At 34.3% G+C, this 15,879-nt stretch overlaps 1 protein-coding gene across 1 annotated transcript in view; it reads left to right on the top strand.

Annotated features, from left to right (window-relative positions):
* Naa15-16 (N-alpha-acetyltransferase 15/16) overlaps positions 1-15,219 on the top strand; it is a 62,810-nt gene extending 47,591 nt beyond the window's left edge. Inside the window, exons 10-14 of the mRNA XM_077435707.1 lie at positions 10,285-10,475; positions 12,052-12,160; positions 12,238-12,401; positions 12,478-12,654; positions 12,734-15,219. Of these exons, the coding sequence (XP_077291833.1) occupies positions 10,285-10,475; positions 12,052-12,160; positions 12,238-12,401; positions 12,478-12,654; positions 12,734-12,958 (866 nt within the window). The 3' untranslated portion in view covers positions 12,959-15,219. The remainder of the gene's footprint in view (positions 1-10,284; positions 10,476-12,051; positions 12,161-12,237; positions 12,402-12,477; positions 12,655-12,733) is intronic.
* Positions 15,220-15,879: the final 660 nt, after the last annotated feature.

Here is a 15,879-nt window from a genome sequence, read left to right as displayed (position 1 = left end):
ATGGACGAAAGAAGTGTTGAAATGGTACCCGAGAGAATGTAAAAGGAAGACGGCTGGATGAAACTAGAAAAATGGCAAAGTATGAAAACGATCGGATAAGAGCCAAAAATTTTTACTGAATTGTAATCGTAAGGCGAAGTAAGAATAGGTATGTAAAAATATTTCGGTTGAGATGGATGAGAATTGCGCAAAACCGAGACGAACAGAAGCGTGTTGGAGAGGCCTTAATCCTGCATTGGATAGCCAACGGCTGTAAATGATGATATACTTTTATAGATGAAAGATCAACAATAAGCAGATTCTAATAGTGGATTCGTAAAAATTGTATCTACTAAACCAGGGCCGATGAGTGGGGGGGAGGGGCGTGTCGGGATATTATTAGCTATAATATTAAATGGATTCCTGAGATTTGCTATCGTCATTGTTAGACGTTTCTTAGAACATCGTCGAATAAAGACATTAATTTTTTTTGAAGATGAGCCTTACAAATTTAATACTACCACGTTCATTGCATTTTTTGATCACATTTCAAACTCTCGTTAACACCAAACAAATTCTATTAGACACAAGGCTTCGCTTTTGATCCTGATCGACAGGTGTCAAAAGCAGTGCACGTTTTTCTCGTTAATACTATCGGAACGAGAACGTTTCAAATTTCAATATATGCACGGTATATACACGGTAATTGTTCGTTAATTATTTGATATTGTCGTACTCTCTCGCCCGTTGGGAATGCGACGTTTCGAAATCTCAAACAGTGCTCATTGTCTGAGCCGTGCGCCCCCGATCATTATTGTGAGATGCGTGGGAAGGTTCTTACTCACTTACATACATACATACAACAACAACAATAAAGCCAAATGCAGACATTATGTGTCCAGAAACAGTGTCAAGTGAAAAAAAGCCAGCCAAGTTGGCTCCAAAAGTGGATCAATCGCGGCGAAACAGGTGTGTATGCGTTCATATCACCATCGCTAGGGGTTTTTTTTTAATTTGAATTTAATACTGCAATGTGTGTGTGCTCTATGCTAAAACGTGTTCTGTTGATGCGATCTGTCTATTGCTTCATTGAATCCGATATTTTATGCGCGCTCGCGTTTCAATTTATTAAAATTAATCGTGTTCGATTTTTAGCTTGTATGCTGGTAGTCGATTAATGACAAGTTTAACCCTCTGGGTATTTTCAGATTACTGCAAATTTGTACTGACGCTATTTCAAGGCCAAAACGCTGAAGTGAAATGTATGGCATTTTATGTCCATTCTATTTGATTCTCAGCCCATGGTGCAGCGATTTCCAAAGTTTTCGTAGATACGCCCTTCTATATATGTATAAAAAATTTACCCTTATAATTATTTTTATATCACGTTTAATACAATTTTCTGCTCATTCAAAATTTCCTTGCAATACACAGTTGAAATATATTCATAAAGAATATAGTGAAATAAATATATTCGGAAGAAAAGTATCCATTTTTATTTAATATAAATATATCCTTATGAGTAGTCACCGGAGCCTGAGGGGGCCGTGTATTGTTCAAAGGTTGTAAATGCATTGTTAAAGGTTTGCCGAACAATGGATAGCACTGTGACTATCCTACCTCTACTTATGAGATAGTAAAACACGATGTTTCCCGCGCAGAATTCGAACAGGAAATATTTGTCAAAAACCATTTTTCTAAAATTTGAAGTTTTGACTTTTATGTGGATTTTTTCCCGTGAACGGATCCTGCAAAAAAATTAATGTCGAAACCGTTTCAGTGATCGTTCTTTTAATAAATTTAGCATTATTTTGCGCCTCTGAGTTTAGGAAATGGTGCTGTATCCTTGGAGATATGACGATTTTTTTAAAAGAATGCATCACAATTGTCTTCGTGGCATTATAAGTTGCTCGATAGCAATATTTTACGGTGTAAAATTATAACGTAGTTCAATTTATGTGTTTTTCAATTTCGTTCACGTTGCGTGTTATCGCGTTTTATGTGTGTTTTCATTGTGAAATCCTTTTGTCTTCGTCGTTTACTAAATTTTATTTTAAAATATGTTGAGAAAATTTGATATCGTTTGTTTATCGGTATGTATTTTGACAGACAAAATAACAAAATGGTTATATTTCGTTACTATATATGTACATATAATGTACATATGAAGTTGATCATTCAATCCAAAATAAGATTTCGATGAGCTTTTGAATAGTATGGATACAGGTGCTTTGAGCGTTTTATTTATAATTGTATGCATTGCATACAGATACAGTCTGTGTATCGAATCTGAAAGTGCACTCGATGCTTTCAACCACTAATAACGAATTAATAACATTCAACAGGTGCCACTTTGTTGTTAACGTGACATTTCGTTAATATATACATTCTGTTGCTTCGATATGCTCTATTTAGTCATATCCAAGTACGTTTACGCCCTTGTAACGTTCACCATCGTACATAATGACATATACATATAATACGTACGTATTTTCTTTTACTCGCTTTTCAATGAATTTTTCAATTTTCTCGCAAATCTCCGACAAATCCGACGGTGAAAGTGTCGTTAGAATCGTATAATGTGTACTAGTCGAAGAGGTAAACGCTTTCCGTTTGTTTCGCGAATGTTTGCCATTTTTTTTTCTAGTCAACTATGTATGTACATTCGCACGGTGAACTTTTTTTTTGTCCATCACGCTTTCCGTTACGATACGCTCAAGTATTTATTTCGATTGTGGAGTATACGCCGGAAGTGGTGGCATTCCGCAATACGGGCTTTTAAAAGTTAAACTTTGCCATAACTTATGTCGCTGACTGTCCTTTTTGAGTTTTGTTTATGAATCAATTGACACCCTTTTTGGGAGCTTTCTTTACAAGCTATGACGTTTCCGACGATCTTTTTAAGGCTATGCAAATTTGTAGATACACGTTGAATACGCTTTTGTACAGATGCTACTTTGTGTAATGGTCTGTTTATAAATGATTGCAATTCCAATTATTTTGTATACGTATTCGTAATATCCGTAAGATTTATGGGCGCGCGAATGTATTAGTAGAAAGTCGTGCTTTAAGTACAAGTTATCTCGCAGGTGAAAATCAGCAATTTAGTTTCGCATTTTATTAACACTTTTATTTTCAAAGGAATAACGAGAGCACTCGCGACGTTCAGATTGTTGTTGGGACGGGTTTCATTATAAATTGAACGGCTGAAAGTCCACTCGGTATATAAACGCAAGAATGCTAATCGACACTTAACTCTATGGTTAGTTAGTTCGTTGTACGTTAATCGATGGTTGTGAGCGTTGCGCACTACCCACGCAATCGTATATTTTATTTATTGAAAAATATTTGTATCGATTGCATTTTTTGTCTATATTTATATCTATGCTACTTTCTAACGTTATTATGACGAATGTCTACCAAATAATTGATTACAGTGTTTTGACTTTCATTTTTTAGGTCCAACAACCGAATGTACGTCAATATTACTCATTAATTTATAGAATGGGAAGTGTATTTGATTGAGTGTTGTTCCACATAATTAACCATCATAATATGGAACTACTTACATACACTATTATGTTATAATAGGGCAACTGACTGGTATGAATTAGTATACACCTGAATTTAGTACTATTAATTTTGATTGTACATTACTAACCTGTGTAGTTATTTTTAGACCGGATTTGACATACAGTAATTATTTAGTTTGTACACCTGAACTGATCTCCGATGAAGGTCTTATAATTTTAGAATTCATATAAACCTATGCGGAATATAATGTTTTTTAAATACAGGTTTTATTTTATACAATTTTTAAAACTGTTATCGATTTTTGTTATTGTTTCTTTCTTTCGTATCAGTATCCTATAAAATTAGATAAACATTTCATTTAAATTACTTGGATAAATATTATGAGTTTCATCTTTAATGATCAATAATTACTATCTGTAATTTGGATTTTTTATAACTTAATTACATTAGTTATGAATTTTGCTTTGAGAGATCCAAGTCATATAACTTGACATTGACACGCTTATGCTCATTTTTTTTTATTTTGTATAATTTTAAAGTCGAATCTAATGCGCTAATTTAATGGATTAATTTTTATCTGAGTGTTGTGTTAGATATTCATTGCAAAAAATAAAATAAAAATTCAGAAATAAACCGAGGATTTCCTTCTATCGCGAGAGTTGACCTTTATTCAACATTCAATGCAATCGACTTTTCTCGCCCCGCCAGCGTGTGTTCGATAGTAATCGTGTGCAATGGCGGCTTGATGCACATTCGTATCATTTGCCGAATGCAATTTTTGCAAATTGAATTAACGACATGCCATTGGGCACAAGTACACGTCGCAAGATCAAGTTTTTTCCGCAATTCTAACGATGCGACCGCGATTTTGTTATTTGTCGACGATTTTCTCAGAACGAGCGAGAGGAAATTCGAAAATAAATTGAGGAAAAGGAAAATGAGATAATTGAATGTTCATACATGTTTGTTTAATGTCTAGATATTTACGTAATTTGTCGACTCGACCGATGGAAACACTGTTACTACAGTATAACGGCGTGTATTAAATTTACTCATTCAATAATGTCGTTTAGTATGTTTGTGAATTTGGATATATGTATGTAAATATTATGTCCACTTTATTGATTTGAAAAGGCAACTGATATTAGAAGGACAGTCTGAGAAACACCGTTTTAGAACAGTGAATGTGGTGCAACGTCGTTGCTGACTGTCACCGGCCGCACCCATAGCAACCGACCAGTCGTTACTCCAAATCAGATAAATCTCTGAATTTTGCATATTCCCTATTTTCCTCTCTGAGATACAAGCTCGACACATTTCCTATTTATTTAAAAAAAATCATCACAAATTCCAATACATATTTCATTTTTTGATTGCAAAATGTTCCTCATTTTAAATCATCGATTATAATTGAAGTGAAACTTCCTTACGTACGGTAGAGTGAATTTGATTTATGTCGCTGAACTCGTTACGAAACGTTGCACTCTTGATTTAGTTTTTATTTCATTTTTCACTATATGTGTCATGACAGGTTGCCCCAAAGCGACACCTATGGTTAAACGTACATTCACACTATAAACATTATACATGTAGGTATATATTTAACAAACAAAAAATTCTGATTTGAAAGAAACAGGAGGGCAATATCGATTTGATTGGATCCGTCTCAACAATTACATAAGTTAGATAAAACAGCGAGGAGAACCCATGCCTCCATCCTGCAAGAGCTGAAGGTTGCTGATAAGCTATATTCCATATGCCTTAGGGTGAAATCACAGCGGTGAATGTGGCACGTGGTTTGTTTTAGATATGTACTTTTAAACATGCGAAAAAAATGAGGTGTGCCATGCACATATTCATGGGACGGGCAGCACGTGTCGTCCCAAAATGACCCTCTATACCTTTTTCGGTCAAATTGTATGCTTGTATTTATTGACAGTGATTGATAACGGTGTATTCCATATTTGAAGAAATTTAGGAGACCATCCATGGCGAGGAGCCATGCACACGATGTGCCGTTCATCGCTGTGTGTTTTCGCCCTTATCCTCCAGTTTGGAAAAATTGGTCGTTCTGAGGTCGTTGAGGGAAGCAGAAAAAGAGGACAATTCTCAACAAGATAGTGACCAGGTCTAGGCTGCCATTGGGAAAATGGTTATCGACTCCAGGGCCGACGAGAGGAATCCTGGGCTTTGGGAAAAAACTATTCTGGGCCCTATGACAAGCTCTAAAAGAAGATGCGAATAATCTTTCAGAACTATTTTAAAAATACTTATAACAAGTACGATTTCCGACACGGGGCCCCTCGATTAGTTCGGGCCCTTGAACTTTACTTCGGCTCCCCCCTCTTGTCGGCCCTGGTCGAGTCGTCATTGCGATCATCGGAGTGTCGAGAGGGCTGGAGGACCATGATTATGGAAATCAGAAGAAGGGAGAGTCACGATCCTCAGATACGAGGAAAGAGATCGGAAAGAAAATAAAATAGCAAACTAAAACAGGAGACGGTCGATTTGGATTTAACCATCCAGATCTTGTCAGCAGCGTATATAAATCGAATAATTGTTCGGTTCCGATCGGGATTTGAACCCACGACCTCCCTACTGGTAAACAATGGCCTAACCAGTTACGTTGTGGCTAATAGTGGGACACTAGTTGAGAATTACCTCACAAACCTAATCTGTTCCTTATTTAGTATGCATGTAGCTTTTTCCATATAGGTATATATATATTTTTTTAAGTAATGTTACAATTGACGTTTTATATGATGAGTTACATTTACCGATAGAAAAAATGTTCTTCTACATATTTGTTAAAATTCGCAATGCTATCGTGTCGTTATAATAATCTGCATGTATTATGTCTAGATACTACATATTGTAGTTCAAGCCTTTTAAAATCGTTACCAGTTATTCAATTAGAACGAACCATTAATAGATTGTGCAAAGGGTTTTGGTACATTTCAAATTTCTTAGTATTGTATTGTTATTAAGTAATTGTAGGTGTAATTGTAAATCTCACCACTTCACATTTGACCTTAAGTGTAAAGGCACGATCGGCTGCTTTATAGCTTTATGAACTGGACCACCTGGTCGCTCACCGTTCGTTACAATATATTTCCTGTTTGCCAAAAAAAAAATTTTTTTTGTCTCACCCGCCGCTCATTCTTTCACATGATTGTATGTATATTATTGCCGTGGTCATGGTGACCGGAAAATGTTTCGATATCATTCGATATGTTTCACCTTTTGGACCGGCGCTGATTTAACGAAGCCGAAGTCCGGCCCATGTGAACATTTTGCCCGTTGGCCTTTGTTCGCCGTCGGAATGCTGGTCTAATTTTTTTCCTTCCAATCTCAATATTGTTATTATTGTATGTGTGTGTGTGTGCATAATATAATATCGGTGCAATGAAAGTAAACTGCTCTGGATACGTTTAAAAGTATATGATTTGCTTTAAACCGGCTGCAAAATTTCTAACCCAAAATTGTCAGTAATATTTTTTATGTTTTGCCTTCGTCAACTATTATTTGTAAGTAATACGATTGGCTGCCATATCAATGTATCTAACCAGCGATGACGTGTGGATGCAAAATTTGGGCATTGAACGCCAGAATGCTGCATAATGTCTAGTGCACTCAAAGTAGTATGGAACGCTGTATGGTTGGCATAATGAAGAAAGATAGAAAACGGAATACGTGGGTTAAAAATATGACAAATGTGGTTGATGTAATGATGAGAGTAAATAAATTGAAATGGCAATAGGCAGGTCACGTAACTAGAAGAACGAACGATAGATGGACGGGAGAAGTGCTGAAATGGTATCCGAGAGGATTTAAAAGGGTGCAAGGGAGGCAACAGGGGATGAAACCAGAAAAATATGCGGGATGAGTTGGATGAGAGCGGTAGCCGTCACTGCATCGAAAGTGACTTGATCGAAAATCGAAATTTTTTCGCGATTTTTATGTCGATGTGTGAAATAGTCCGTTTACCATGCATACATTATTTTCGATCTTTGCTTTCGATGCAGTGACCCAGACCCGGCTGTGAATGATGATACAATAAATAGCCTGCAAGTATCACCTCTATCATTGAAGTTTATAATATCTGTTGCACACCCTCGCAAATTCTTTAGAATAACCACACTGTCATTCAAGGAATTGATGTTTACAAGCTTTTTGTTAGTTTCACTTGGTTTGTCAGGTGAAATTCTTAACCGGCTGAAATTTGTGAGATGATATCGAACCACTTCTACTCTTCCGATCGCTTTGATCGCATGTGGAGGGGTTAGATGTCAATAAATAGGCAAACGTCTCTGGCATGACGCTAGAGGAATTTAATCATTTAAAATTACATCAAAATCATTTTGTCAGATCGTAGTGATGACAGCTGGCTTTCCGGTTGACGTTTTCGCCACCCCCACACAAATTTAAATATTACGTAGTTGGGCAGTTATAACAGTTACTTTTTTCACACTACCTCATATAAACTTATTTATACTACACGCATACATACTCTGTATGACGTCACTTAGTCCCCTTGTATCCTGCTCGCGCACACATAAGTAAGGCTGGAAGACAAAAACAGGCACATTTTCACGGTACGTCACCGGATTACATACATACATTAACGATTTTATATAATTCTGTACATGCTTGGGAAAGGAAAAATATTCTTGAAGTTTTTGGTAGTTACTAAAACTAAACCTGTTGAGGTATTCTTATCTAAACAGGCATGATATGCCATTAATGCAGCGATAAGCGTTGTAGTAAGTGATCATGGCAGAGCGTGTTAACCTTTTATTTCATTAGCATCTATGAAATTAGCATTATAATTCCAATCAACTGCGTTTACTTATTCTATTCAATCGTTTGCACTTACAAGTGTTAAAACTCTAAATGGCAAAGGTGAAACCACACTCTAAATGCGATAGAAATATGGATTATTATAGGGCAGAAAAAAATCGCTTAATCGCTTTTAATTAATTTCAGTTCGTAGAGCAGGGTCAATTATAAATAAAATATAGCTGGGAGCCAATTTTATGTATTTATTTTTATTATACGTTCGGTTCAGCGCTGCTAGAGAATGTGTGGATAAAATGCTACATTTTTTACGCGAATGTTAACGCCACGAAATTACGTTCACGTGTTTTTACAAGTGGTTTTCGTTATTAGTTTGATTTATATGTAAGTTTGTAAGGTAAAGTTTTGTATGGCATTGTATTCTCTGCTCTAATTCTGGTTTTTGTCGGCAAACTTTGCCTCGGGGCAAAAGGCGTTGCTGGTTTGCAACTTGTAATCATTTCTTTGTCTCAGGAATTAACCTTTTACTTGTTATCTGGGTGCGTTTTCCGGAAACTGCACGATTGCTACAGAATATTGTTATCATATATTAATTTTAAATTAGATCAATCTTTGACATGTTCCTGTCATTCGATATTGATGCCGAGTTGTGATTAATAGCACCAACTACCAAAGTTCCAAAGGAAGTTAAAACAAATTAATTCATTAGTCTTTGAACAATCTTTTCATTAGCTCTGATTTATTTAAAAGCATCATATTTATATAATTGCATGGCTAATATTGAACAGATTCCCATTATGTGGTTTCCATCGATCCAATGTCAATTAATATAATTATTATATAAATCGTAACAATATATGACATCTATGGTCAGACATTAAAAACATCGTATACAATACGAATTTTTATATTCAATTAACATTCACAGAGAAATCTGGCTAAACCTGTGATATAACAATAACTCAAGGTTTGCAATAGAAAATTGGGGAGGGAAAGCCAATTTTACAGGAACCGTTTCAATGACAATCAGAAAAATTGGCAAATTCTTATAAGAAACGATCGACCTCGATAAACCAAGTTCTGGCCAACAACGAGACTGTGGGAATCGAACCCCTGACACTCTGCTCGAAAGAATACAACACTCACCAATAGACCACGCTGCTGGTTAACCTCTAATTAATCTAATCTTCAACAAGACTTTGTTTACTTGGTTACCATATAAATTAATCAACATTCAGTACTTGCATAATAGTGTGTGAATATGTCGTGTTTTAATAGTCGGGGAGATGAAATGAAACTTTAAAAAGTTTCCACATTGAAAAATATCTGTGAAGTATATTTCATAAACACTTTGATTACAATAATTTTAATGTTGTTGATAAGTATAATCATCTTTGTTTTTCATTCATAGTACTGTGCATACATTCACCGTTTTTTTAACTCACATATGACATAACCAAATCGACAAAATGTTATATTATATATTTTTTTGAATAAAAGTGAAACTATTATATTATAGCGTGATAGATCCAAGAAAATATTATTGACACGGGCGAGCCTTTAGGCTACTGAACCAAATTGTTGTTTTAAACTAACTGCGGTTCACCGACCCATCATTAGCATAGCAATCATCCGCCCGCTTCGATTTCGTTACAAATCACGTTCGTCTATCGATACATCGATCATCATAATCAGATCGACAACAAACACTACCGACAGGTCGTTAATTTTGACCGAATTACACGGTGAGGTCAGCACGTGCGCTCTTATGCTAATCAACCCGAACCAAAAATGTAACTTTGTACATATGTGAGTATTATATGAACATAATTCTTGAGAATTGATCGGGTGCTAATGATCAATTATCGTCAAGGACGATGACGATTGCACACAGTACTAGTATATTGATAAATGTTTCACCATTACTCTGAATTTAATTTTTTTTTATTAAAAATCTATAATATTTTGTTTCAGAATTGCTCGCTCCGGCTGAATTGAAGAAACTTCATAATAAACAAAGGAAAGCGAGGCGCAAAGCTGAGAGGGAATCAGCCCTGGTAGCTGCTAATGCTCCCAAACAACAGCACAACCGTCCTTGTCCCCATCACGATGCTCCAGATGATGCTCCCCAACTTGAAGAATTAATACCGGACAAGTTAGCTAGAGTAAGTGTGATATATGTAACTACAATTAATGGTTTACTTATTCGTAGACAAAACCTTTCAAGAATTTAAATCCCAGTGTAATTTTAAAATTTTTATCTAAAATCTATATAGTATTCCCTCCTATAATTTGCTTTTAGGATTTATAAATTCAAATCAACATCTTTGGGTTAAAATTTTCCACTTTTTCTTTTAATTGACTAATTTTTGAAATAGTCGCTGCTTATTCAGATCTTAACCCTACCATAATTACAATAGACTGGAAGAGTAATATATAAAAAAAATTCTCTCTTCTGGTGCCATTTTATCAATCTCTGATAAATCATCACTCGTCGCCTGGCTGCTCATCAAATAACAATAGACTGCTTCAAAGCAAGACAGCCAAAAAGCATATTGACAATAGTGAGCCATTTTTTGTGCCAAAAGCATTGTCCCAACGCCGATCTTTGATCATCACTGATTATATTTATGTTCTTCCAATCAATCATTACCCCATCCCCCAAGATTTTGAATTGGTCTTCCGAATCTCTTAATTTTAAGTTACCAAGGCTTTTTCATTTTCAAGCGCCTCAATTGGTGAATTAGTAGCTAACAACTTTATGGCTCTATATTGGGGTGACATTGTATTCACATTTCGTATTTTCCGGATCACCTCTCGCATTGTCTGTATTTTCAGGTACTTGTGGATCTCTGCATTTGTCACAAAGCGATATGCATTGGTCGGGTCCCCTGCGAAACATCAATTCTCGTTAAATGAACTCTCCCTTTTTATACTTATCTCGTCGGCTTAGTACTAGGATCATCATAGTAATCATTTCAGAAATATTTTCCAATATCTACTAGGTTTTGACTTATCTCAACTTTAAATTTAATATTTATTAAATAAAATTATTATATACATATATTTTTTTGGTTTCATTACATACATGCATGTAGCTGTAGTAAACATAAAATTATTATACTTATTCAAAATTGATGACAAATTATATTCAAGTATAGAAACGAAGAGTTCATTTAACGAGAATTGGTGAAACCGGGCCCACCGGTATTGATGATTCTCAGAAATTGGTTTTGGCATCTTTGTATATATTTAATATTGGCTTACCGTACCCTCACAGTTGTATGCCATACGTCCATACTGGTTTCATAATGGCTTGGTATATTAATTTTTGCAGTGCAGGTCTAATTTGGAGTGTCTTCCTATTAGCCAGTACATCTCTCTCTCTGTTTAGTTTGGATATGCTCTATTTTTTTTTCTTGATATGATGATGCCTCTATTTATGCCTTGAAACAAGGTGCAGTCCCTAAATATTTGGCTCAATTAGCTTGTGGAATTTGCACCCCGTTGATGAAAATCTGAAGGTTGATATCATTTCATCGCAGTGTAAATGTGACTTGGATTGATTCAAGGCTCGTTCAGTTTTATCTTCCAATATTTGGTCCATTGGTTTGAGATTCGCTTGATGACCTAACTAATCACTATGTCATTGACTAATGTTTCTTTTCTTGTTGGGGTGTCGGTAGGTCTTTTAAAACGGCTAATGATTTTCATGCTAAGTTAATGTTTTTTTACTTTCAGGTGGAAGATCCGTTGGAGCAAGCTATTAAATTCCTAACTCCTTTGCAAACTCTCGCCGCAAACAGAATAGAAACTCATCTCATGGCGTTCGAAATTTACTTTAGAAAAGGTTTTGTACAGTTGTTAGTTAATCATTTAATGTTTTGTAGTTTAAATCCAATTTCTTATTTGATTTGACCATTTTAGGAAAATTGCTTTTGATGCTTCAAAGTATTAAGCGGGCTAGAAAATTGGAACCGACACGTCCAGAATTGCATGATTGTTTAGCACGGTTTCATGAAGCTTTAAATGCGGCGAAACTAGAGCCCAATACTTTTGTATCGCAAGTTCTCAATAAGGCAGCGGAAGATGTGAGTCCAATATTCTTCTTTTCATATATATGTATGTAAAAGTGATAAACAATTATGTTAATTGGTAATTTCTTAGCTTTTCGGTGGAAAATCTTCGGAAGAAATAAACAAAGAGTATTTGGAAGATGCGGGTAGTAAGTCAGGAGCGGCTGCATTACAAGGAGCAAGAGTATTAGCTCGTTTAAAACCTTCACAATCTCTCAAGGCATTTAATATTGCTGCATCATTTACGCATCCGGATTGTAGTATTCAAGTAATTTGTCTAAAATAATATGACATTTATGTATCGACTATTATCAGTATAAATATTAAATTATTTTGTTATTTTATAGAATTGCGTCAATCTGTTGGAAGCGGTGAGGAATGGTGATTTTGGTGCAGATGAGGCAGCACTCGAGGATACGTGGATGATGCGTTGTAGGGAAAAGTATCCTTACACTTTGGCATTCAGGCCTGCCTCGGAGCCGGAACCGCCGCGAGTTCCAACTCCACCACCTGGCACCACTGCCATTTCTGACTATGTGGATTCACCTTACGTCTGCCCTCTTTTGGTTTAAATAAACATTATCGAGTGAGAAATGTTGATAGACTGACACATTGTTATATTATCGTAAGCATTTTTCGCCCACATCTCATGATAGAAATTAATCATTCATGATCATAGTATGATTTAAACCAAAAAACGTTTAGGTGTTTTTATTTCAAATTTTTGCGAATGTATTATTATAATATATAATTGAGTCCCCCCCCCCCCCCCCCTTCATTGTGTGAATATTTCTTAATCTTCATGTTATAATGAATGAAGTAGAACTCCATAAATATATATTTCAGTGAATTGGCCAATAATCGTACATATGTATGTGTGTGTATTGTATTGCGCTGGTTAAAACGTAACATATTATTTAAACAAAATTGACATTCAACTGCAATAATCGCATCTTCAAGATGTGCAAAAAACTATATATGTATTTCAATACCAAACAATTAATATATGTAATACACAAATACTTATTCACACAAAAATGTTACAGGCTTGTATATTTTTGCAATAAATGTTTTCTTTGCAACATAAAGAAGAATTTGATCAAACTTTCAATTATTATGTTAGTCGAATTGTTTAGTAAATTTATATGACAAGTGGAACTTTGTGGTTAAAAACGCTTTTATATTTATATGTCAAAATTGCTCTGATTAAGTCGTAATAAAAAGACCTGAAAGGTAAATGTTTGGTTTTTATATTTAGAACATTTTTTTACAACAATGAATGCTATGTTGTATTATCGATGATCAAAAAACTGATTATAAAAAAAATACATGAAACTTTTGATTAAAGTTTTATGAATTTCATTGTGTTTTGTTTGAATGTCTACATTTGTATTTGATTTTTAATATCGTATTATTATGTACATCAAATAAAATTTAACTCACTTTTAGGGCTCATCAAATTACAAAAATATTATCTCCAATATTTTCTTTTTTTTTGTAAATGGAAATGCTTTGTATATACATGAAAATAGGTAGATGATAAGAAATGTTATCTTAACATAATTTTATCTGAGTTAATTATATTTTATTTGCTTTTTTTATTATTACTAGGAAATCACAAATTTTTGGTTTGAAATCAAATGTAGTCTGGTGGAATTTAGATGGTATTAGATTTTGAGGTTAAAAACAATTACATGTACAATAAAATATATGGAGTAAATCTTTTAATGATGAATATGTACAATGTTCTAGCATGTGAGACATGATTTTATCATCCCCAATAGATTGAGTTACCAAACAGTCAAACACGTTACCAAAATGATTTGCTAATCGTTTACGAAAACATATAACAATGCATTTAGACGATAATCCATAAAATTGACTTTTAAGTTTACACCTCTGGATATTATCAATGTGGGGAGTTTTCGGCATCATCTGTCACTAACACTCACCGAGTTGTCATAACAGTTCTGTACAATGCTAACATTGTCTATTATATTCCGTTTAAACGTTTCTTTTGACTGGTGTAGTTTTATATATGCAGTACTTTGAGATCTATTAAGATGATGTAACACGTATGTCTTGTAGAAATTTTTATAGCATTTCTGGACATTGATACTTCTCTTGGAACCTCAATTTTATAGTGGACAACAGTCGTTTTACAGACAGTCTTTGAATGTCGTAGTCTTAACAATTATATTTTATACGCGTGTGTGAAATGAAGTGAAACGTAGATTAAATCTCGCAGTTCTACATTTATAAGTTTATACTAAGAAATGGCTCATAGCTTGTTCTTTCTTTTGATAATTTTCTGCTCTAGTTTTTTCCATAATGATATTCAATATTATTATTTAGCCACAATAATGATCATAATAATATTGTTACTCATGATCATAACAACTGATTTTCAAGTTTTGAGTCGGTCGAACTGCTGCAGTAACGTGGTAAGTTTAATACATTAATGTAACTAGTTTCTGCTAATAGCAACTTAGTGAATACAGGACGTAACTATAAAACTACATTTAATATTTAGGTGAGATAAATAATATGTTAATTTAACCAACTTCTGATTTGTTTTTTACAGTAGCAGTTTACTCAAGTATCGAGTATACCACAAATTTGCATAGTTTCTAAACAGGTATGTTTTAATCCTCCACAACTATCTTGCAGAGGTGATAGGCATTTTGTGTATACAACCATACAACCTTAAATATTGGTTCTCAACACAGACGTAAAAGCTTTTTTAAACATAGTAGGTTGGATGCAATCTAAAGTGGGTTAGTTTATATTTGTTGATTATTTCTTTTTACAAGCTTTTTTTTTAGGTTATTTTCCTGATAGATTTTGCGCATATCGGAATGAATTAAGTATTTTCATTATTAAATATTGTCTTGGCCTTGTTTAAGAGCATAATCTATCACAATATGAAGTTTGAACTTGTGAAATAACAATAAACAATGATTCTCAATCTGTTGGTCTGTTTACAGAATATAAACATCTCACAGAACATTTTTTTGAAAACACTGTCCTATACAATAAGAAAATTTAGAATAATAAGAGTATTGTTTATATGGCAGTGTTATATTCATTTACATATATGAGCTGTTATATTTGATAGTGTCATAAGTCCACCTTTCTTCATTTCGAGAATTATTTCGCAAAACATTAAATATAATGTTTTGCGTTTAACAATATTTAAAAATAATGGTGGCCTGTAATACGTTTATTCTGCTTTTCTGAGATTCTGGACATACCGAATTAAAATAATTTATAACAATTTATGAATTAAGTCAATTAGAAATAGTGTTTTTGGAACTGAAAATTGCACTTCCGCCACTTCCAAATATAACGGCTCATATTTGTATACACACAATGAAAATGTTTTCTGAATCTCGGAGAAAGGTCATAATAGTATTATAATTCATGATGTTTTGATGTCACACAAGTTTTATGAACACTATTGTGCTTGTCATGTTGTAATCGTTTTGTTATA

The sequence above is a fragment of the Arctopsyche grandis genome, chromosome 8 (assembly GCF_051622035.1).
Source record: "Arctopsyche grandis isolate Sample6627 chromosome 8, ASM5162203v2, whole genome shotgun sequence".
Classification (NCBI taxonomy): Eukaryota; Metazoa; Arthropoda; class Insecta; order Trichoptera; family Hydropsychidae; genus Arctopsyche; species Arctopsyche grandis.
This window is presented reverse-complemented; position numbering and strand designations above follow the sequence as displayed.